Source organism: Malaclemys terrapin, chromosome 9 (genome assembly GCF_027887155.1).
Source record: "Malaclemys terrapin pileata isolate rMalTer1 chromosome 9, rMalTer1.hap1, whole genome shotgun sequence".
Classification (NCBI taxonomy): Eukaryota; Metazoa; Chordata; order Testudines; family Emydidae; genus Malaclemys; species Malaclemys terrapin.
This window is the reverse complement of record NC_071513.1, coordinates 60,965,044-60,989,712: the sequence shown is the minus strand read 5'-3', so window position 1 is coordinate 60,989,712 and position 24,669 is coordinate 60,965,044. Positions and strand designations below refer to the sequence as shown.

Sequence of the window (24,669 nt, the reverse complement as noted above, 5' to 3'; positions counted from 1 at the left end):
TCTGGACACTTTTTAAATAAATCATAGGACACTGCAGTAAGGAGTGTGCAGCCACCATGAAAATTAGCTGTAATTGTGATGAAAACCCCATACACCATCATTGTATCTAACCTATATTGACCGTGCTCTTCATCTGGGCAAGATAAAAAATCCACCTGAGAGAAACAGTGTTTTGCAGTCTGTCTTTTTCAGCTTCATTGTAGAAAACCCTTCAGTGTTTAATTTACATAGAGGAAGGCATGATAAAGCTTTAGAGACAGACACAGAGCAGAAGAATGTCTGTGGTTCATTTTAGATTTGCCATCACAATAATTCTATATAAAATATAGAAGTCTCAAGAGAGAATCTGCCTTTTTAACCTTTTTTTATGAATATGAAGATCTCTCGCTAATAAATAAATAAATTATCAACATTGAGCCAGGCTTTTCAGTAAAGTAGAAACAAAGACAAGATGTCTGGCACACATTTCGTGTTTCAGGTGAACATTCATGTAGACCTGAGCTTTGCTTTCCTTTCATTGTTCTAAATAACAATATTCAATTACAGTAGCCCAATTAGAACACTTATGTGGTCAGAAAAAACATGACAAACCAGGTCTGACATGTCAAAACCTTAAGCAAGTTGATTTTGTACTGCACAGCTCTGTACAGTGTTTCCACAGGGCCAAATGCTGAAGGGTTTTCTACAATGAAGCTGAAAAAGACAGACTGCAAAACACGGTTTCTCTCAGGTGGATTTTTTATCTTGCCCAGATGAAGAGCACGGTCAATATGGGTTAGATTGTAATGATGGTGTATGGGGTTTTCATCACAATTACAGCTAATTTTCATGGTGGCTGCACACTTTAAACCAATCTTCGTTATCCACAGCACATTGAATTCATCTCTAAAGATTATTTGAGAGTCTACAACTCACCCTGTACCCAAAATCAGCAGTTATGTTCAGCTGAAGAGACCCATTATAGTTCTGGGAATCAAACAGTCTAGGACTGGGACTGGATTCACTCCAGGCCTGAGTCAAAGATTCGTGAAGTCAATGGGAGTCTTTGTTGCCTTCCAGGGGCTTTGGATCTGATCCTTAAGAGCCCTGTGTATGTCTGGAGTTGACCGCCCTTGACAGTGCCTCAGAGATGAAGTTTCATGAGCCTCACACTGTGATGTAAGATGTTCTTTCTTAGTTCAGCTTTTAAACCAAAAGTTCAGGATTCATCTCTCTCCAAAGCACAAACAGCAGCCTACGGTGGGTGATCTTGTCACTTCTTAAAATTTTCCAATCTGCATCTAGCTGCTACAGCAGTAGGCCATTTAAACATCAATGTTAGACCAAGTACAGAAGAGCCAATGTGCTCTACAGCCTTTACCTTGTTTGGCAGGGACCTGACTTAACTGACTCAAGCCTTGGCCACAGATAACAGAGCCAGCTAACCACCTGACTGCAAGGGCTTGTGAACACTCCACGCCATCCCATGTTCATTAAAGTACATCTAGTGAAGGAATACAATACAAATTTTCCAATATATTCCAGACCATATACATGACCGATAGAAAGGAAAAACAGTGAGACAGTCATAGAATTAATTCCCCTGGGATTCTCCCGACATCCCGTCTGTTTGAATTTGTAAGCATCTAGAGGCAGTGGCTGTCCTGTGCTGAGCACGAAGTTTGATTTGTCATCTCACCCTGAGTTTCTTTCTGTGTGCAGGTGATGACATCAGTGGCTCTGGGAGCGGTGATGGCTGCCCTGATGAGGTCTGCGGCAAAAGACTTTCCAAGAACCCCAGCACCAGGCAGCCAGAAGTACATGCTATTCCTAACCAGTCTGGACGTGGCATAAATGGGGCCAGCAGCAAATTTTTGCCTTCCTCCTTCCTAATCTTCCTTTCTGTGGCTGTTATTGCAACGCAGTACTTGCGGCGGTAACTTACTTGCACAGCCATGAAAGAGACTGTGGCTGAGGTCTTAACTTTGCCAAAAAAAAAAAAAAAATTAAAAAAAAGGACAATATTTAATTCATCTTGGCAAAAAAGAGGGAGAAAAAAAAGGTCTCAATTGTTTGTGATATCTGGCAGTGCTAGAGCTGTTTCATCCTTGTTTGGTCTTTTTTGAATGCTGGGCCCTTCTTTCCGTACCTCATTTTTTATTTCATTGTTTTGCCACAAACAAGCCTTTGCAGATAGGGGAAAAGAAAAAATGATCTTCAGAGGATCACGATTTGACTGACAGCAGTGGAATATGCAGTTGACCTAATATTGTTATACAACCGTAGCCAAGAATACCACTTACCACATTAACATCTAAAGCACGACAGGTTTAGAACAGTGCAACTTTTAAAATTAGGACTGACAACAGCAGCAAGCACTCTGTTATATTCAGGAGCTATTTCATGGTTTTCTACTGTATTTCTTAAGCAGGCAGAGAGATGATCCTTCACTCATTTTCTTTGATGTACATTTTTCAACTAATTTCTTATGCTAATACAAACTCGATTAGCAACGGGATTCCTTATCCAAGTGTTTGCAACCAAAATGCAACAGTCCTTTCACTTACAAGTACACAGGTAGTTTTGTTTACTAAAATTAGCCATCAGTGGCAATTAATAATGCTCCTACTTTCAAGTGAATGGGAGTGAGTTTTAGATGTTGCGTGATATTTGGAAACCACTGAAGTTAGCTATTAATGATGGTCTAATCTAGACCTGCAATCCGCTATCACAATATACAATGTTGAGGTGAAAATATGCACGGTGAGATTTGTCATTTGAGAGGTTTGTTTCCAACAGGAGACTGAAGCCCTTGTTAATGACAAAGACAGCAGTAACCTTCTACCAAAGGGATTGTTGCAAATTGCTATTTTGTGAAGTCTCACATATTAATACATATAGAGTTATGAGGCCTAAAGCAATAAGTTACAATATTGGGAGTCAGAGGGTTATTACTTACTTCCCTTGGCAGTTTGTGTGCCCAGGAAAACAACTCAGATGTATAATCTGGGCTTTGAGAGTTCTTTTTAAGTGAATGCCTCCCCCCCCCCCCCGTTTCCCCCTCCAACTTCACCACTGCAGTGACTAAAGAAGAAAACTGGCCAGTGTCTGAGCTACAGCCCCACATTGAGTCAGTGGATCATCCATCAGGAATTAAAACCCAGGATGTTTCTAGACCTTCCAGTCCTCTGCTCTAAGCAATGGATGCACAGCCTCCTAATTTTAGCCAGTAATTTTTCATAGTTTATTACATGAGTGCCAGGAGTGGATTCAACTAAAGGCTTTGTTTTTGTCAACAAATGCTATATATAAATATACACACATACATAGCTATCTGTTAGGGGTGTCTGTGTTTACAGAGCTGTGCGCTTTGGTTCCCTAGCTGGCTTAGCTCATTCGCAGATACAGTAAACATCATTTGGAAAAGTATCTTTAGGAAATTTATCTAGAGTAACAATACAGTCCTACTGACTGTTTTTGGCAACGGGGAACCGTGAGTTTGGGCTCTGCTGTTATTCATTTTGTCTAATATTGTGATTTTTATTTTTGGGGAGAAAGCATATCTTATGTTTAAGACGTTTATAGGCTTATCAAACTTTTTAAACACTTCTGTGTCTTTCATTAAGGGGGAAAATGTGTTTTGATGCACAACAAAAGATTTGGGAAAAGCAGAATTTGATTTGTGCTGTCACTGTTTATGGAATGTGCAATTTAAGGTAAGACTGTAGGATCAGAGCACTAGGAATGTTGAGAGATATTGCAAGAAAGCAAGTGTAGTGAAGTCCTCGTTCCCCTGGTTGAGTTAAAATTCCTAGTTTGTTGGGCAACTACCACTGTTTCCTAATCCAGCCACGTAATGGGGGCTGACATTTATACGTCTGTATCAAAACATGGACTGTGTTTAGGCCAGTTATGAGAGAGTCATTGTCCCACATTACACTTTGCTTCTGCACAGACAATTTTAGATCATTTTGGTGTTGTATTCCCAGGATGCCACTACTTCTTAAAGCTAAATTTGAGCCAGAGGTTTACATTGCCGTTAGATTTAAATTATCTGGCTCTGGACTGAATTGAAGAAAGGTGATGCTACTGGGCCTACCATAATCTGAGGTGTAATTTCATGCAAGTTTGCCTTTATTGGTCTAGTGCAGTGATTTTTGCCCATGTTGCCATTACACGTATAAATGAGCCTTCTATTATGTAACTCCTAACCCAGTTTCTGAGGGAGAATGGAAAACATGACATGTCAAAAGGGCGTTAGAGTAGATTTTTTTTAAATGATAAAGAAATTTGAGCACCACAGTCAATAGTTTTATAAATATTTAGTCGCCTATGGCTGTACACAATGGAAGAGAAAAAACATCTCTTTATCATGTAGTTGCAGCCTGTTTGAGCACTGACACACAGTTCATGGCCCTGGGGGACTGTCTCATTAAGTGCTTTATCCCAGGGGTTCTCAACCTTTTTCTTTGAGCTCTTTCCCCCCGCCCCCCCCCCGCTATAAAAACTCCACAGCCCACCTCTGCCGCAACAGGTTCTCTGCATATAAACGGCAGAGCCGGTGTTAGAGGGCAGCAAGCAGAGCAACTGCCTGGGGCCCCACACCACAGGCCCTCCCCCACAAGTTGCTCAGGCTTCGGCTTCAGCCCCAGGTAGCAGGGCTCAGGGCATTGGGCTTCAGGGCCCTACCGGTAGGGCTATGGCCTTCTTCCCTGGGCCCCAGCAAGTCCAGCGCTGGCCCTGCTTGGTGGACCCCCCTGAAACCTGCTCACAGCCTCCCAGAGAACCACTGCTATAGCCCATATCAAGGGAGTATGACTCACTTTGGATTTGCTGCTTTGGAAGGGGAAGAGGGAAAAGGACCATTCGCTTCTCTGTTAGCAAGATGGTGATTCTCAGTGTTTTGAAAATACTTAGGGATGCTGATGGGATTTGTTCATTTTCATGTTCTTATCTGAATTTTTAAACACACATATCCCTGCAAAGTGGAGAACCAGAAAAATGGATTTACAGGCATCTCTGTCTTTAAACTTGCTCTTTTGTGCCATAATTTGTATGTTTTAACTAAGGGTGGGATCATTAGCGGCTTTGAGAGCACAGATATTTATCATTTTACAAATGACAAACAACCTATTGTTTTCTGGTGGGCTTGGTAGGGGATAAGGTATAACAAATATCCGAAGTACACCTTTGCTTTAAAAAAAATGCATTTCTAGCTGGAGGATTAAGATTTATTTCACTTATTGGCATAGCAGGCCAGTTATATATTTCTTTCTGTTACCAAGGTACTTGTAACTATCTTGCACTGTTTATCTAAAGTTGAAATATGTTCTTTGAATCCTTGTATAAATAAAAAGGCTGGAGACTTAAATCTATATTTGTTCCCACTGTTACAAAGCACTATTTTATTTCTTCTGAATTTTATTTTTAAATGTGAGTAGCCCTGCACTCAGTCCTTGGTTTACCCACTATCAACAGTATAGTATGGATATTCTGAGATTCTCACCTGCTCAAAAATGTATGGTGGAGAGCAGCCACCTCTAGGTATAGGAGATGCTTAAAAACAAGATGAAATTTATTTGATGACATTTTAAAAAGTTACCATACTAAAGATTGTTAGTGTGCGTGAGAGAGAGAAAGGAGAAAAATCTTAAATAAAAAAATTAGATTTACACCTAAATATTTGTAAACGTAAAGCACGGTGTTAATTATTTACTACTGCACTCAAGATATTGCTTCTTGAAAAGTTAACTAACTGAAAGAAAAAAGGCATTCTGGTCGCAGTAGAGAGCCTTTCTGAATTAAATAATCCACCACCAATGCTCCCTTCGAATGAAATGATGTTGAAATAGGTTTTGTTTTTCTAGATACACAATTCCACTTCCAGAGGTTGGTGAACTTGGTAATGATACCAAGGGGGTGAGCCCCAGATTTCTGGTAATAAGAAACTGTGACAGAAGGAGTGCACGTGACTGGAGGTAAACGGCACCTAAAGAATTCCAGGTCCCCCCCTTCCTCCCCACCCCAAACAATGAAATTAATCAACTTCTTGTCTTTATAAAGCTTACCAGTTTACTTGGTATTTACTAAAATCTTTCAGTTACAGGAGTTTAGATTGTATTTTATATACACAGCTCTAAACAGCTGATATCTATATTCTGTAAAACTTAATACATATTTATCCATGGTTACTCTACAAGGAACAGTATTTATACAAACTACAATTCACTCATCTCAGAAATATATCTCCTGTAAATCCTCTCTGTATTACTATTTAAAATAACTGCCCCTAGCAAAGAAATAGGAAAACAATTTTTGTATCCAATTTTGTAGCTTTTATGAACACACCCCACATTTGCAAATGAGCTATTGGTAGGCCAAACATTGGGAAACTAGCATGCTCAAACTATATACAATCCAAGGGTCAGTATCTGTTCTCAGTTATATCCATGCCATCCCTAAGTCACCAGGGGTGAGGAACGATATTCTGGTCCTTATGTACTCTGGCCAAAATTCTCAGACATGACACTACAGACAGGCACATAAACAGGGCCTACTTTTCGGAGGTGCTGAGTACCTGTAGCTACCTCCCCAACTGGATCCAATAGGCGTTGTAGGTGCTCAGCATCGCTAAAATTAGACACCTAAACCAGAACATGCCTCCTTTTCCACGTGGTGACCTCTGTCCACTATATGAGCAAACATCCCCTAATCCTGCTTCCATTCCTGTCGACAGCAAAATGCCCATTGACTTGAACAGGTGTGGGCACTAAAGTTTTCACCCCTCCAATCCTCATCCTATGAGTGGTTGCATGTCCTCAGCTGCCAATAAAATGAAACTGAGGGAGGGTGGGAGGCAAGAGCATGCCAGATCAGACAGAAAGTTCTCCTTGCTGAACACGGTGAGCTTTCAGGTTGTGTGACATTTTTCATACTTTTGGAGTATAATCTGTTTTTCAGAAGGTTTGGTCAGTTGAATAACTAACTAAATCAGTGTAACAGCCAACTTGCCCCACACCAATCACAGTGTAATTAAGTTGAAATTCAAGCTCGAGGAGAGTGGAAATTTTCATGGAGTTGATGAGAGATGCACTAAAGTCAAATTCCAGATGCTATTTCAGTGGCATGAATAGCTCTTACACAGTCTTACCCCGTACAATAGTCATTTTTATCATCCAGCTCTTTCTTTACATGTCTAACTGTAGAGCATCCATACTAATCAGTATTTTAAATTAAAAATGGAGAAGGCCCCTGGAAAATGACTATGGAGGGCTAAGTTGTCATCAAAGGCATATCATTAGTATCCTATCACTTCTTAGTTGATATAGCACTTATTAGATAGATAAAGGCACGTGATCCCAGGTCAACTTATTCAACATGCTCATTTTTGTCTACCGTAGGATTAATTGTAACTATAATTCCCAGTGTAAGGAAGATTTGGACGCATGTCATCGGTCGCTGCACGTGGTCTGCCTGGACTTGGGTTCTTGTCATCTTTCCTGAAGACATCTCTTCTGCCTCTTCCCTCGCTTCCCTTTCTGCCAACAGGACTCTGCCTCTCTCTTGAAATGCCCAACTTAGTCTTAAGTTGATGCTTTCCTGTAAAAATAAATAATAGATTGGCCTCTGAAGGAACACTGGTTTCCTTGGAACAGTAAACTGGACACAACTGCAAGCCTTCAAAATTACTGAGCCTTGACTCAGTTTAACAAGCAACATGGAAACATGACAGAAACTATGTACCTGCTGGCCTTTAAAGGGATAGTGTAGGGCACTGATGTTTCTCCTCCATTACTACTTCTAAGAGTCTCTTAATGTGAAAAGTTACTTGCAAGTTGTCGGCATTAACATGAGCTTGCCTGTAATTGCTAGGTAGCTACCTCAACTGCCAACATCACCACATCAAAAACATCACCGTGTTTAAAATGCAAAGTAAAGCACAAAATAACCATGAAATGCTCCTAAGCACATAGTGTAGGTTACACACAGCACCCAAAAACCAGCCTGCAAGACGTAGATTGATTTTTCAAAATAGTCCAAGAAATTTATTTAGACATCAGATCATTTTAAATGGAAGAGGTGGCTAAATCCACTAGATGTGGAAAAAGCTCAACCACTGACTCATGAGATTCTTCAGTTTAGGCTACCATTCATCTTTAATGTGGAAGCTACATTAGCAAGGCAAATCAATAGGTTTGAAGACCTGACAATGAATCAGGAATGAGGCAGCTGGTTAAGAGAGAGAGTTACCTCACATAATCATGAGTGATGGCAAAAACATTGCCTTGCTTGGTGGTCACTTTAATTCTGAACTTATTTGTGTGTGTGTGTGAGTTTGTCATACTTGTGATATTTTAAAAAAAGCAAAACTTTGCACTGATAGTTTGGTCCTGGCATACAGTAGTAATGCCACTTTTCCCCCCTTAGTCCGGTCTTTATGTAAATGTAACAAAATACAACAGTAAAGATAAAAAGATGGCAAAGCAAACAGAGCGCCTCTCCCCTCCCCCCAATAAAATACGCTATTATCTCACTTGAAGTAGTGTGAGCCCACTATGTTTGAGAGAGCAACAGGCCAGAAGTGGCAGAAATGAGACACTAAAGACAACCGATAAGCAGCAAGAAGCTTGAATAGGGGGAGATTCACCCCAAAAGCTTCCAACACTCTCAGTTGGCCTAGTTAGCTAAAGCAAGGCATTCAGTTGTCTCTTCGTGACAACTGAAGCTGGCACAAAGACAGTATCCAAGCACCTGTCCTGGCTTCAATAGATGCTACTTTCAAAAAAATCTGTCTTGAGTCAGACCTGTAACTCAAATCGTGTTGTTGCACTTGCCCAAGCTATTGGCTAAGTAAGTCTGTGTACATCACAGAGGTGGGAACAAAAGCCACTTCTTCCTGTCTTAATAGCTCAGTAAAGTCAAACAATAAAGACTTAGTAGCACTTTAAAAAGGGGCTGAAAGGGAAACATGACCACTAGCTCTTCCTTGGAGTTTATAAAGATTTCTGCCCCTAGGTATAGATGCCTATATGATAGGATACTCATCTGGGTCCCTCTTTTGTCAGACTCATTCCCCTACCCCAAGAAGTTCCCAGAGATTGTAGTCTACTGATCAATCTTATCACTATTTAGAGAAGAGAGGTAGTGTGATTCTTCTGATGGGGTCCCTTTAAAGCAATCAGTGTAGCTAGCTACAAATTCTTTATTTGCCCAGTCTTTGTTACAAATGTATTACAAGTGATGAAGAAATGGCCAAGCTGCGCTACACTTTCTATGGAAATTATGACAAAGTCTTTGGAATTTTCAGGCTGGCTTATTTCTCTGCTATGGAAGCAGTTTGACCCAGTACCTTTCACGTACACGAGGGGCATCAGGGACACGAATAGTTTATTATTCAGTACTACAGTAAAGAACTTGCTGGGCAGTGTTGAGATAGACGTGCTATCACATGTGTCTTGGAACTAAATAGCTTTTTTACTTTCTTTTCTTTAAAAGCAGCTGCAGCAATTTCTCACCCATAACACTCCATGCACTACAACCAGTTACAGTTCCACAATAATGGCTATTTTAGAAGCTTTCTCTTAGCAAGTAAATAGTCTGCACTAGCAAGTGCCTTACTTATTGCTTCTATAAAAAAACAAATGCCTGCAAATTCCACTAATTTAAACTTTTGAATTATTCTGAAGACTAAAAGCCAATGTGTGAGACTGGTACCACTGAGCTAATCGCTGGAATGAGATTAAAAGGACCAAAAAGTGTATGCAACAGTTTTTTAATGATGAACAAGATGTTAATAGTCAAAACTGACTTACCTTCAACCTCAGATTGTAGGTTGTCTTGATCAGAGTCCATTAATGATGAATCACCTTCAGCAGCAATAAAACAAGGTGCAAAGACATTTCAGAACAGTCGCTTGTGAGATTATATTGTGACTACTTCAAGGGACCAACCACTTCTACTGCACTCTAAGCAGTTTTAAAAAGTTGCTACCAGCCATAAATACCAATAAAATTTATTTTATGAACCCTTGCTTACAAAGAAATCATTACATTACATTTCCCAATATGCATATACATTTGCAGTTGTACAATAACTTTGACATAAAGAATATGTACAGATTTTCAAATACAGAATAAGTTGTCAACACGACACAAGGAACATGTTTTTAAAAAGAAATCTCTGGATAAAGTTAAAAAGGGAGCATGCCAACTTTTCAGTGATCTACCACTGAGCAGTGAGTGGCATTGTTGTGACTTCACCAGATTCCTACTCTTTTTCACTGCAGAAAAAACACAGCTATCACACAGGAATTCTTGGGGGTGGGGTAAGGATTATGTCTGATGGCACTTCCAGTTTTAACTCATTACTTTGTGGGAAAATCAGAGATAAGGGGATCTTTAAGAGTCCTTGCAGTCTCCAGAGTGATCTATAGCATGAGGTACTGGTTCATAATCAACTAATTGTATGATTTCTACACTCCAGCCTAGTGAACACTTCCTCCATCTAAAGGAACGTCATCATAGGTACGTGCCATTAATCCATGTCACAGCATGTTCAGATATCAGAACTTCATGACAGGTTCTATACAGCTCCTTCAAAAACAATTAAAATGATCCTCCAGGTTGGCTCTGTTCATGGATCTGGTTGACATATGGAGCTTTTCATCTACAAGTCACCATATGAAATACAGCCAAGTTAGGCATGACTGAAAAATTGCTCCCATCAACAGAGGGTTGTTGGCTTGTGTGAAATGTGTTGGTAGTCTCAGTCCAGCCCATAAAGAGCAAGTCAGCTCTCCACAAACCACAGCTGCACCTTGTACAAATTGGAACCCTTTAATGAGTCTTTCAGTAGCGATCAAACACTGACGCGGTTCAGAGACAACTCACTTTCACAGCGACTATCCATACAGTACCGCTCTTGCAGACAAGCTGAATGTAGTCTCCAGGACTCTACCTTTAGCATTTTTCATGGCAGAATAAAACCTTCAAAAAGAAACATCTACAATAGTCAGCACTATACTCTGACTAGGCGTAGCAAATACATTAAAAATGCATCTGCCAAAAGCCAGCTTTGTAACGTGCAACCCACACATGCCATTTCAAAGGTTTGGAAATACTAGAATTTGTTAAAGACATGCTCCAAAGATGTGCCACAGTCCTCAGGTGTGTATAAAATACATACAGTCGATTGTGTTGAGAACAAGTGTTTTCTTAGTCCTCTGCTCTTTTCCAAAGAGCCTGTATTACTCTTGTTCTGCTTTTGAAGGCCGTCGTGGTACCAGTCCACCATTTTGTCTTCACAGTCTGATGGCTACTCCCTGCATGTCTAACTCTTATAGCCGATACCATTATTTATCAATATAGTGATTCCCAGTGGAAGCTGACTAACATTGTCCTTTGATGCCAGGCCCTCAACTTTTTTTTGCTAAGCACAAAATTTTCCATCACTTTTAATTAGACATTTTTCTTCAACTTCCCATTTGTGTTTCAACATTTTGGTTACATAAATAAAGGTCAAGTGGTAGGTCTCTAGATGGGTCTTGCTGTTCTGAGAAGATGAGGTGAATAGCAGCATTTTACAATAGAGCTATCACAGCTCACCAAGCCAGTCACAAAACCTCTCTTGGCCAATCCGGAGCTTTTCCCTTGCAACAACTCAGCAAGTGAATATATGCAGAGTACTAATATCATAAAGTACTTCTGCTGAGCGCCATCTTGATTGCTCCTAACCCATGCTTCAAATTTTGTTTTCAAAATGATAAGCAGCTGTTATTAAAAGGAGGATATCTGGGATTTGTAGAAATGGTTTGGGATGGCCAACGCCAGAATTTCTTAGCTTTTGAAGGAATCTGATTCAGGAGAATTTTTCCATCACTGACGTTCCAGTTATAATGTAGCACTCAGATGTAGCTTCTTGACTCAAGGAACAGCTTGGACTGAAGGCTCATCATCCTGAAAGTTTTAGCAGAAGTCTTAGATTTTTGGCATTTATAACGCAGAAGGTCTGTGTTTTATCCAACAGAATCCTCCAACACAGCTACATGTACTGGAGCCAACGCAATGGCAACTTCACTGCTATTTACTGCCTGGATATTATTTAATCATATCTCAGCTGTAGTCTTAACACTACATTTTTCTGATCATGCTGCTGTCATATTTCTTAAGACATAAACAAGATCCATGAGGTTGAATATGGCTTTTTTGTTGTTGCTTTTTCGTCTTTATTATTAATTCACATGGGAAGGAAAAAGTTCATTTGCATTAAGTGGTCACTATTACTGTCACAGGAGAGGTTGTCTCATCTCCGCAGAGGTCCTTCCCACTGTCCTGACTTGTTTGCTGTGATCAATATGCAACAGTAGGTTGGCCAGCATGATGAAGGAGCCAAAAAATGACCATATTCTAGCAAGGTCAGCATCACACTGGTTGGTCAAGAACTTAGTTTTCTTGTAGTCAAGATCTTATTGGGAAACTTTAATATCTTTTTGTTTAAGGTGTTGTATTGATTTTTCAACTAGCACCTACCACATTATTTGATAGTTTTTATTGCCATCTGGTGGTTTGGGATGTGTACTGCAATTAGTGTTCTTTCCCGTACGTATTTCCTTCTTCTCCCACATGCACTGAAGCAGTAGCAGTAATGATATAGCATTTTATACTTCCTTTATCCCCAGGGTTTCTAAAGCATCTACAAACACATGTACATTTCATATATAGCACAGGCATATACAACCAAGTATATACAACAAAAGAAATGTAGCTGCCATCTGTAGAATGAAATACAGAAACAGCACAAGCAATGTAACAACAGCTTAATGAACGGATATGAAGAACACCATCATATCCTGTTAAAAAAGCAGAAGTGATTTACTGCAAGTAAACAAAACTTAATAATCCATATTGTAATTTAGCAGGACAAAGTTAAACCTTGCTTGTGAAAAATCCAAGGGATCTTTAGAGGCGACAAGTGACAGTGTGCACTTTTTCCATTTTGTTAGTCTCTGACAGCACAGACCTAGCATTTTCCCAAGCCACAGGTTTAATATAGATCCAGAGGGAAGAGTTGTGTACTGAGTTGCCACTAAAATGTAGTTCAGTCATAGAATGGCAGCACCATTTTATATATATGTGCCTTCATATTCGAGAGATTTCTCATTCAGTCAAATATATGAGCATCTGTCCTAGTGACAGCAAGTCTGCCTTTTTGTATCGCTTCATTATGCAAGTCTTCTACAGCTGTGTAGAACATTTTTCTTGTATCAGCATGTATATTTTTTATAGTTATTATACAAATAGTGCAGATTACAAGGGCTGAAGTGAGAGGCGTGGTATTTGTGTGATTCAGTGGACCAAGAAGAGGATTTCACAGTCTTTTCATTTTTAATTGCATAAAGGTCAGCAAAAGGTTATTTCTGTGCTGAAATGCCCATATAACCTGATTTATTGGGTGCCTGAGGCACAGAATCTGTGCTCACTGTAACTTAACTTTTATTTCTGCTTTGCCGTTCACCTTTAAAAAGTCTCCTAGGCTGAAATCAATGTTAATGCTACTATACCAAGCTTCTTACATCTAACCATTTTAATAAGTATGAGCCCACTCAAGGTCAACTGATATATTAACTTAAACCTGTTGCTATGAATTTTATCTTGCCTTAGTGTTTAACTAACATACATTTAATAACATACCATTAAAAACAGGCCATACACTTCAGCAACGTATTTCAACGTACATGCCTTGCTTTCCCTGCACTCTATGGGGTATCATCAGTCAAACCTACCTGTAGTTCCAAAGCACTCACGCCTGTGACGCTCATTCCAGGCTTTGACTTTACAAGCCTTGCTGCAAGTGAAGATCTCGTAACAGCGTGTGCAAAGAGTGAGTCGAATCCCTATAGCCCGCCCACATTGGTAGCAGTATTTAAAGAAGGGCTGCCTGGAACAGAAATAGCATGAGAAGGGCCATCAGGAGAGTTCATGTTTATTTGTTTTTCATAGCTTTGCCAACATATTTACACATTACATAGCAAAGGAAATCAAAATGTCTCACAATACAGGGGTAAAAATCTGCCCTCATCCACCAAGGTAACCAAGAGGAGCGAGGCACTGTTGTGGATTACAGTGCTTATGTTGCTATGTGGGGACCAAATGAACACAAGCAGCAGTGCAAAGTTAAGTGTACCAAAAGGCAACAGGCCCAAAGCTGAAGGCCCATACTGAAGCCCCCTCATTTACCAATTCATTGTGCACACCAGCCAGCTCCTTGCACTGGCTCGCTCTCCAGTACTAAATGTAGGAGTGAGTGTCTATGCAAGATTAAATCTGGCAGCAGGTCACAAATACAAGTAATCAGATTTGGAGAAGGTTTGTAAAAACCTTGTGACGTTGTGCAGTCTATATGGTTTTATAAAAACTTGATAATAAGTCAATATAATGTAACTGGGATAGTTTTAGAGAAAATACGGTAATAAGTGAATGTAAGTAACTGGGATATGCCTCATACAAAAGGTCTCTTGTAAGGTATCATTACAAAGCTTATAATCTACTGAGTATGATCATCTGATTTGTATAAATGTACCACTCTTGCATCCAAAACTAGAAATATAAAATGTAACTTTGAGGGCCTATTGTAATTGTGTAAAGTGTGGACCATTAATGATGGTTTGGAATCTTGATGACTCCTATTGTCTGCAGATGGCTGTATTTACCTGTGAGTCTTCCAGTATATGTGTGTGCTGGCAAGTGAGTAATGAAGTCTTGCAGGGACATGTGATCATGTCACCTGAACTGGAATCCATCTTTAACCTGGTGCTTTTCCAGTGAGGGGGGGTGGAAAACCAGAGAGACAAAGAGTTCCCGCCTTATGCAAAAGATATATAAAGGGGGGAAGAGAACAGAGAGGGAGAGGAGCCATCATGAAGAATCCCCTAGCTACCACCTGAGCTGCAACAAGAGCTGTACCAGGGGAAAGGATTGTGCCCAGGCCTGGAAGATGTCCAGTCTGAGAAAAACTTACTGAAGCATCTCTGAGGGTGAGATTATCTGTATTTAGTTTGATTAGGCATAGATTTGCGCATTTTATTTTATTTTGCTTGGTGACTTACTTTGTTCTGTCTGTTACTACTTTGAACCACTTAAATCCTACTGTCTGTATTTAATAAAATCACTTTTTATTTAGTAATTTACTCAGAGTATGTATTAATACCTGGGGGAGCAAACAACTGTGCATATCCCTCTATCAGTGTTATAGAGGGCGAACAATTTATGAACAATTTATAAGCTTTATGCAGGGTAAAACGGATTTATCTGGGTTTAGACCCCATTGGGAGTTGGGCATCTGAGTGCTAAAGACAAGCACGCTACTGCGAGCTGTTTTCAGGTAAACTTGCAGCTTTGGGACAAGTGATTCAGACCCTGGATCTGTGTCTGGAGCCAGACGGGAGTGTCTGGCTCAGCAAGACAGGGTGCTGGAGTCCTGAGCTGGCAGGGAAAGCAGGAGCAGGGGTAGTCTTTGCACATCGGGTGGCAGCTCCCAAGGGGGTTTCTGTAATCCAACCCATCACAAACCTCACTAGTACTGAGGAACACAACACAGTCACTGCTGGAGCACGCTGCTTGCACCACAGCAACTCTCCATCCGTTTAGGACAAGAAGTGAAGAATGTTCTATTCCGGGGCGGGCAAACTTTTTGGCCTGATGGCTGCATCGGGTTTTGGAAATTGTATGGAGGGACGGTTGGGGAGGCTGTGCCTCCCCAAACAGCCAGGCGTGGCCCGGCCCCGCCCAATCTGACGCCCCCTGCTTCTCGCCCCCTGACAGCACCCCCCGCCAGGACTCCTGCCTATCCAACCCCCCCAGTTCCCTGATGGACTCCCCAGGACCCCTGCCCCATCCAACCACCCCTTCTCCCTGTCCCATGACTGCCCCTGGAACCCGTGCCCGACTGCCCCCCCACCGCCCCATCCAACCCTCCCTCTCCTTCCTGACTGCCCCCATTCAACCCCCCTGTTCCCCGCCCTCTGACCGCCCCGCCCCCTATCCACACCCCCGCCCCCAACCACCACCCCAAACTGCCCCGCTCCCTGCCCCCTTACCGCGCTGCCTGGAGCAACGGCGGCTGGCGGCGCTAAAGCCGCGCCCCCCGGCTGAAGCCAGCCACGCACCGTGCAGCACAGAGCACCGGGTCAGGCCAGGCTCTGCAGCTGTGCTGCCCCAGGAGCTCGCAGCCCTACCGCCCAGAGCATTGCGCCAGCGGCGGAGCGAGCTGAGGCTGCGGGGGACGGGGAATAGCAGGTGAGGGTCCGGGGGCCAGCCTCCCGGGCCAGGAGCTCAGGGGCTGGGCAGGAGGGTCCTGCGGGCCGGATGTGGCCTGCAGGCCGTAGTTTGCCCACCTCTGTTCTATCCCATTGGTGCTGCAGGAGATATTTAGATAGGCAGAATGTACTTACCCCGTTGCAATGTGGCCTAGGCACTAGAAATAAATACCCCTGTACCTTTCAAAAGCATCTTGGGATCTTTAAGAACCACAATGGTCAGGAACTCTGTTCATCTCATCCCAAAGATACCCTCATCACCTAATATTACCCCAGTATAGAGGGCCGATCACCATGCTGGATTATTGGTTCAGTATGGACCCAGACAAAAAAAGCACTGCCTACTGACTCTCCACCACTAACTCTTTACAGCACTGATTTCCTTGACAGTATTTGGATGGCTCACCCTGCTTAGCTTGTGAGATTTGACAAGATAAAAGACAGTTACCTTTTCCGTAACTGGTGTTCTTCAAGATGTGTTCCTCATGTCTATTCCACAATAGGTGTGCGTGCTCGCCATGTGCACCAGTGCTGGAAGTTTTTGCCCTAGCAGTACCCCTAGGGGAATGCTCCAGTGACCCCTGGAGTGGCGCCTCCATGGCACAGTATAAGGGGCATTGCACGCTTCCCCCCCACTCTCAGTTCCTTCTTGCCAGACAACTCCAACAGAGGGGAAGGAGGGCGGGATGTGGAATAGACATGAGCAACACATCTCGAAGAACACCAGTTACAGAAAAGGTAACTGTCTTTTCTTCTGCAAGTGATTGTTCATGTGTATTCCACAATAGGTGATTCCAAGCTATATCTGTTGGAGGTGGGTAGGAGTTCACAAATTCTCGGGATGGAGCACAGCCCTGCCGAACCCGGCGTCCTTCCTGGTTTGGGAGACGATCGCATAGTGCGAAGTGAATGTGTGAACTGAAGACCACATAGCAGCCCTACAAATGTCCTGGGGACGTGGTCCAAAAAGGCAGCTGACAAGGCTTGTGCCCAAGTCGAGCGCCCCTTCACAATTGATGGCGGAGGGATTCCCGCCAGGTCATAACAGGTACAGATGCATGAAGTGATCCAGTTGGAGAGCTGCTGAGTGGAGATCAGCCAACCTTTCATGCGCTCGGCCGAGGCAATGAACAGTTGCGAGGACTTTCTGAACGGCTTAGTCCACTCCAGGTAGAAAGCTAGAGCCCGTCTCACATCCAGCGTGTGGAGGTGGCGCCCCTCACCGGACGCATGGGGCTTGGAGCAGAGGACCGGTAGAAAAATGTCCTGACCCATGTGATAGGTGGAGACCATCTTTGGGAATGTAGCGGGATGGTTACCCGCTCCTGCCCTGAGGGGTTTAAAACAGCCCTGGAGGAGGGCTGTGGAAGGAAGCAGTCGCAGCTGGGCCGTGCCCTAATCAGGGCCCAGCTGGCCCTATAAAGGCTGGGAGCCAGGAGCAAGGACACAGTCTCTCTCTGCATTCAGAGAGAGAAGGGCCTAGCTGCAGGAAGCTAGAGACTGGGTATATGAGTGGAGCAGGGCTGGGGAAAGGTAGAGGAGCTGGGGAGCTCCAGCTTGGAAAGCCCCAGGCTGCGGCCTAACAGAAGGGCAGTCCAGGGGTAGGCCAAGGCTGCAGGTCCAAACCCAACCTTGCCAGTGATGAATAGGCTGATACTGTAGACTTCCCCAGGGCGTGGGGCTAGACAATGACTGCAGTAGCCTTATACTGAGGCGAGGTGGGAATAGTGGGTGGGGGTTCCCTGCGGAGGGGAGACCTTAAGACTGAGGAGTTACTGCTAGGGGGCAGCACCCCAGGTACAAGGGCACTGGGGTCCAGGGAGGGACACGGGGGCCAGAGGACAGGCGGACCACCCGCCTGCAGAGGGCGCTCCGGAGCTGGAATGAGCTAATTCCCGGAAGTCACTAGCAGGAGACGCCGCAGGGGTGAGTCCACTCCTCTACAGGGAGGAACAAAGGGTGTGGGCGGAGCTGAACCTTATCCTTATGAAAAACCATGTACGGGGGCTCGGAGGTCAGGACCCTGAGCTCAGAGACCTGCCTGGCCAACGTGATCGCAACCAGGAAGGCAACCTTCCCTGTGAGCATGTGGCTAGCGGCTCAAACAGGGGCCCTGTGAGACGGGTCAACACCCGGTTTAGGTCCCACTGCAGGACTGGGGGCCTAACATACGGGAAGAGACAATCCAACCCCTTAAGGAATCGGCCAGTCATAGCATGGGAGAATACCGTGTGGCCCTGCACCGGCGGATGGAAGGCCGATATGGCTGCCAGGTGCACCTTGGCTGACGAGGGCACCAAGATCGGGACGGCCACCAGGGAAACGTCCCACTCATCCGCCCATTTGGAAAACCGAGACCACTTTGCCAAGTAGGCTCGGCATGTGGAGGACCGCCTGCTCTCTAGGAGGACACGTTGAACTCCTTCTGAGCATGTCCTTTCCTCCCTACCTAACCATTGAGCAGCCACACCGTGTGGTGGAGTACTGCTAGGTTGGGGTGGAGGAGGAGGCCCTGGGAGAGCAGGTCCAGGTGGGACAACAATGGCCACGGCAGTGCGACCGCCAGGCCCGTGAGGGTTCCGTACCAATGCTGCCTGGGCCATGCCGGGGCAATCAGCAGGACCCGACCCTTGTCCATCTTTATCTTTTCCAGGATCTTGCCAATCAGCGGGAATGGGAGAAAGGCATAGAGAAACTGGCCTGACCAGGACAGAAGAAAGGCATCGGAGATAGCGCCCCGTCCCAGCCTCCGCCAGAGCAGAACCGGGGACAGCGATGGTTCTGCCGAGTCGTGAACAGGTTCACCTGGGGAGTTCCCCACACATGGAAAAGTCTGTGCACCGCTTCTGGGTGGAGAGACCACTTGTGCTGAGAGGAGAATTCCTTGCTCAAGCAATCCGCCTGCGCATTCCAGGCACCCGGCAGATGGAAGACCTGTAGGAGATGTCGTGGGCTATACAAAAATCCCACAGCCTGCAGGCTTCGCGGCAGAGGATCAGGCCCCACCTTGCCTGTTGATGTAGAACAGCGGTTCTCAAACTTTTGTACAGGTGATCCCTTTTACATAGCAAGAATCTGAGTGTGACCCCCCTTATAAATTAAAAACACTTTTTTGTATATTTAACACCATTATAAATGCTGGAGGCAAAGCGGGGTGGAGGCTGACAACTCACGACCCCCCTATGTAATAACCTGGTGACCCCCTGAGGGGTCCCGACCCCCAGTTTAAGAACCCTGATGTAGAACATCGAGGCCGTGTTGTCCATAAGGACCATGACCACCCCGCCCTTCAGATGCAAGCGGAAGGCCATGCATGCCTGCCGTACTGCCCTGAGCTCCTTGACATTTATGTGGAGGCTCAGATCCCGAGCCGACCACAAACCTTGGGTCTGAACGTTCCCCACAAGGGCACCCGATCCCAGATCCGATGCGTCCAACACCAGCTCTGGCGACAGGTCCCTGCCCCTGAACAGGACCCCTTGGAGCATGTTTCTCGGGGAGGACCACCACCATAGGGAGGCGATCACTGGTTCGGGTACTGTGAGGACTTTATCCATCCTGTCTCTGGTCTGGGAGAACTCTGAGGCCAATCCGAGTCTGGTGTGATGGACCAAATACGTGCACGCCGAGATATGACCCAAGAGCTGGAGGCATACTCTGGCTGTTGTCACCAGAAACCTTGTGACCGTGTCAATGAGCCCCTTCAGGGTCTCGAACCCTGTCCAGTGGGAGGGACGCTCTGGCCGACGAGGCGTCCAGGACCGCCCCGATATACTCTATGCGTTGAACCGGGACTAACGTGGATTTGGTGTTGTTTACCAACAGGCCCAAAGTGGTGCACGTGGACCGAAGGAGCGCCACGTGATCCTGCACCTGCGACCAGGAGCTGCCCTTGACAAACCAGTCGTCCAGATAGGGGAAGATCTGGATCCCCGGCGCCTGAGGTAGACCGCTACAACCGACATACATTTCGTGAATAACCTGGGGGCAGTGGACAGGCCAAATGGGAGGACCACAAATTGGTAGCATTCCTGCCCCACCACAAAACAGAGAAAGCGTCTGTGCCCCTCGAATATACGAATGTGGAAGTACGCATCCTGCAGATCAAGAGCGGCGTATCAGTCCCCGGGATCCAGGGAGGCCAGGGAGACCATGTAGAACTTGTGCTTCACCATGTACTGGTTCAGGCCTCGCAGGTCCAAGATAGGCCTGAGCCCCTCTTTGGCCTTCGGGATAAGGAAATAGCGGGAATAGTATCCCTTGCCTTTGAACTCCCCGGGTACTGCTTCCACTGCTCCTAGGCCCAGGAGCTGCCCCACCTCCTGCTCAATCAGAGCCTCGTGCGAGGGGTCCCCCAGGAGGGATGGGGACTGGGAGTGGTTGGGCGGGGAGGAAGTAAACTGGAGGGTGTAGCCCCAGGAGATGGTGTTGAGGACCCATTGGTCCAAGGTCTGCCGCGACCACTCCAGGAGGAAAGCACACAACCGATTGGAGAAGGGAAGCTTTATTGACGGTGGATCCCTGATGAGAACTGGCAGGGCGCCCCCGGGCATCCCGTCAAAACCGCCTTTTCCCCGCCTGCTTGCCCTTGGAGGACCCAGGTTGGGGGGCAGGCAGAGACTGCCTCTGTGGGCGCCTCTTATAGTCCTGTGACTTCTTACAAAAGGCCTTGTATTTTGGGTGGGTGGCCTGAGCAGGAGTCTGCTGTGGCTTGAACTCAGGTTTAGCCTGAGCCAGAACATAGAGACCCAGAGTCTGGAGAGTCGTGCGGGAGTCTTTCAGGCCATGCAGCTTTGTACCCGTTTGTTACACAAACAGAGCTTTGCCGTCAAACGGGAGGTCCTGCAGGGAGGTCTGCACCTCGCTGGACAGCCCAGAGAGCGGGAGCCATGACGCCCTTCTTATGGACACCCCGGAGACCATGGACTGTGCGGCCGTGTCCGCTGCATCCGAAGCTGCCTGCAGGGTTGCTGTGGCAGCCACTGTATCCTCCTCCACCAGTGCTTTGAACTCCTTCCTGTCACACTCATGGAGGGAGTCCTCGAACTTGGGCAGGGAGCCCCACAGATTGAACTCATACCGGCCCAGGAGAGCCTGAGGTTTGCCACCTGTAACTGGAAGCTCGAGGATGAATAAAGATTCCTTCCAAAAGGGTTCAGCCTCCGTGAATCTTTATTTTTCGGGGTAAGGCCTGGCCCTGCCGCTCCCTGTGGTTGACCGACTCAACCACCAGGGAGTTAGGAGCAGGATGGGTGTATAAGTACTCGTGTCCCTTGGCGGGTACAAAATACTTGCATTCTGCTCTCTTAGAGATGGGGCCAATGAGGCCGGTGTTTGCCACAGGGAATTTGAAATTTTTGCCACCCCTTCATGGAGAGGACAGCACATTAAACAGGAAGTCCGAGGGCTCCTCCATCTCCTCTGCTTGGAGGTGGAGGCTTGATGCCACCCTTTTTAAGAGTTCTTTGTGGGCCCTAAAGTCCTCCTGCGGGACGGAGGGAGGCGGGGCCGTAATTGCCTCATCCAGGGAGGGCGAGAAGGCCGGCGTGGTACTTTGAGTGTCCACCGGCACTAGCAGGTCCACCACCACAAGGATGTACGTCCCACCGACTCCTTCCTCGGAGGTCTGGAGAGGGAGGCTGATGGTCCTTCTGAGGCTCCAGCCACCAAGGGAGCCCCCACCAGGGGCTGCATCGGGGGCCATGGTGCCCACTGGTACCATTGGGCTGGCCACAGGGCCCGGTGCCACTGTACCTGCTGTGGCACCGGCAGAGCTGGTTGTTCAGCTTGGCTGGCCTGGCCCATCGATGGATGACTACGAAGGGAGGCCGGGCTGACATACGACCCGCCACTGTCCCGGACCGGGAAGAGTGGCGGTGCTGGGAGCGATGCCGACCATGGGACTGTGATCCCAACGTGGAGGACCAGTACCGTCAGTAACAGCTGCTCTGTGATTGGCTCCGACAGGAAGACCCTTAATGGCGGGACGATGGCGATCGACACCCAGGGCTGCGGAGGCAGTGCCATGGCAGGGTCCTGGAGCAGGATGCCAAATGGGAACGATGTTGACGACCATGCCGTGACCGGCTGCGATAACCCCTCCGAGACGAGGACCTTTGGCAACGTCTGCCTCGGTCCCATCAGTGCTCACTGCTCAAGGCGGAGTGGTGTCGAGAGTCTCAGTCGGATGGAACGCAACCAGACAGTCTGGTGGGCGTCGAGGGCAATCCACGTGGACTTTGCCCTGAACGGTCCTGGGCAGCGAACAGCGTCGGGAACGTTCCCTCAACCAAGACCAGTACCGAGCCAGGGGTGACTGCGGAGATCCCAGCAGCGGCTTGCCTCTGGAGCGTGGGGCCAACATTGGCGGTGCTCCTGGTACCGTCATGGACATAACATCTTGGGCCGCCTGCAGGGCCTCCGGCGTGGAGGGCATCTGGACATCCGGGGAGGCTTGCTCTGAATGGACCGGGCTACTCCATTTGACTTGAGTCAGAGGCCTAGAGGCCAGTTGGGATCGAGGACTTTCCAACATGGGTCTAGCCTCTGTCCTGGGTTTACTCCGGAGCCATGGCGAAGAAGACCTCTTTCTAGCCTTCTTGGCGTGCCCCATGGATGGGGACCGGTGCCGACTGGAGCCAGGTGCCCGGTGCCAACTCGGAGCAGTGCGCTGGAGCCAGGGTCAGCACCAACTCCATCAGAATAGCCTGGAGCCTAATGTCCCTTTCTCTCTTGGTCCGAGGCTTAAACGACTTGCAAATCTTGTAGCGATCACTGAGATGGGTTCCCCCAAACAGTGCAGACAGTCCGCATGCGGATCATTCAGTGACACAGATCAGCTACAAGTGTCGCACGCCTTAAAACCCAGGGCGCGGGGCATGCCCCAGCCCGGGCGCTCTAACTAAACTAAACTAACTACAGGTACCATACACTGAACAAACAAGCAGTTTTGGGGCCGAACTATAGCAAAGCTGGAGCAGAGCAGTTCCGAAGCACTTCACTGGAGGCAAGAAGGAACTGAGGGTGGGGGGAGTTCACAGCGCCCCTTATACTGCGCCATGGAAGCACCACTCCAGGGGTTGCTGGGACACTCCCCTAGAGGTACTGCTAGGGGGAAAACTTCCGGCACTGGTACATGTGGTGAGCACACATACCTATTGTGGAATACACATGAGCAATCACACGAAGAAGAACAGCTCAAAATATGGCTTACAGGCTAGCTAGTGTAGGTATTCATTGTACATGGTAAAGCACCACAAGGATTAATATAATTTTTAAGTATTTCAGTGCCTCTTAGCTTTTCATTAACTGTTTTTAAGGCAATTTTGGATGCAATGGGATCATCCAATATCTTTGGCATTGAGGGCTTTGATTTTTATAGCATTTCTGGCAGTGTATCATGGACTCTATTAGTGTCTTGCTTCAGTCTCTTCAGTGTCAGCATCATTAATACAATCAATACTGTTAACAAAATGGCACAGCTGGGGAAAAAAGACCTAAGCAAGCCCCTGAAGTATTATTATGACTATTCCCAGCCAGCATCCATTCTGTAATCTTGGGAATCAAGGGAAACTTGGAAATATAATAAAGTAATATATTCTGGAATAAGCAATGAATAATTTTGGCTTCCATTTTCCATCCCACCTGGGCTCCAGCTAATTCTTCCCATTCTCTTCTAACAAACATAGTTCCATTTATCATTTCCTGGGAAGTGTGCAGGTTTATCTCCATTGTTGTTGTAACCCACACATCTCCTGGGTGTGGTTTTCTGCCCCATCTAGTGGCACTGAGACGAGAGAGTGAGTGTCCGCTCTATAGCCTTAGTTAATAGGCATATTGCGGTGGAGGTTCATGCACTAAGCTCCAGAGGTCCCAGGTTCAACCTCACCTGCTGACTACCAGAGTGGTCGGTGTTACATTAACATCACTTGACCAAAAGCTTTTCTGCAACAGTTAGGTAACAACACAAAACCCAAAGTCAGAACTGCTAGGGAAGGGAAACACTGAATCCTTTATTGATCACAGGCCTAGATTATATCTATTAATGTGTTTAATGACCCTAAAATAAAAGTATTAAAAATTGTAAATGCTGGTGGATTTACATTTGTAAATTCCTAAACTACTTCTATTTCCTTCTCGTCTCACATTAGGGACTACAATTCCTAAATAAGTATGGGTCCAATATTAGCCACATAAATTATGTACCTATCTGGTTTAAAAATCTAGCCCTATATCTTCAGTTCAGTTTGGAAGAAATATTGGGGCAGGGCATCGGAGATTAGGGTTAGGGCTTCAGAATTTTATGTATTTTGCTTTACCAACATGCAGGGTACTATCCGGGACAGTACACTATTTTCCTGATACCAATGTATGATAAC

General features: G+C 45.8%; 2 protein-coding genes across 4 annotated transcripts in view; one reads left to right on the top strand and one right to left on the bottom strand.

The window, feature by feature from the left end:
- The window catches only part of GPC1 (glypican 1), a 316,953-nt gene extending 311,599 nt beyond the window's left edge, over positions 1-5,354 (top strand). Inside the window, exon 9 of the mRNA XM_054039262.1 lies at positions 1,702-5,354. Within this exon, the coding sequence (XP_053895237.1) occupies positions 1,702-1,919 (218 nt within the window). The 3' untranslated portion in view covers positions 1,920-5,354. The remainder of the gene's footprint in view (positions 1-1,701) is intronic.
- Positions 5,355-6,047: 693 nt separating this feature from the next.
- Positions 6,048-24,669, bottom strand: part of ANKMY1 (ankyrin repeat and MYND domain containing 1) — a 60,124-nt gene continuing 41,502 nt past the window's right edge. The window contains exons 16-18 of one of the 3 annotated variants that reach the window (XM_054040815.1): positions 13,760-13,914; positions 9,792-9,845; positions 6,048-7,578 (exon numbers count right to left, since the gene is read on the bottom strand). In XM_054040815.1, the coding sequence (XP_053896790.1) occupies positions 7,382-7,578; positions 9,792-9,845; positions 13,760-13,914 (406 nt within the window). In that variant the 3' untranslated portion in view covers positions 6,048-7,381. Of the gene's footprint in view, positions 7,579-9,791; positions 9,846-13,759; positions 13,915-24,669 lie in introns of those variants that run through there. The other 2 variants (XM_054040816.1, XM_054040817.1) reach the window with 2 other exon arrangements.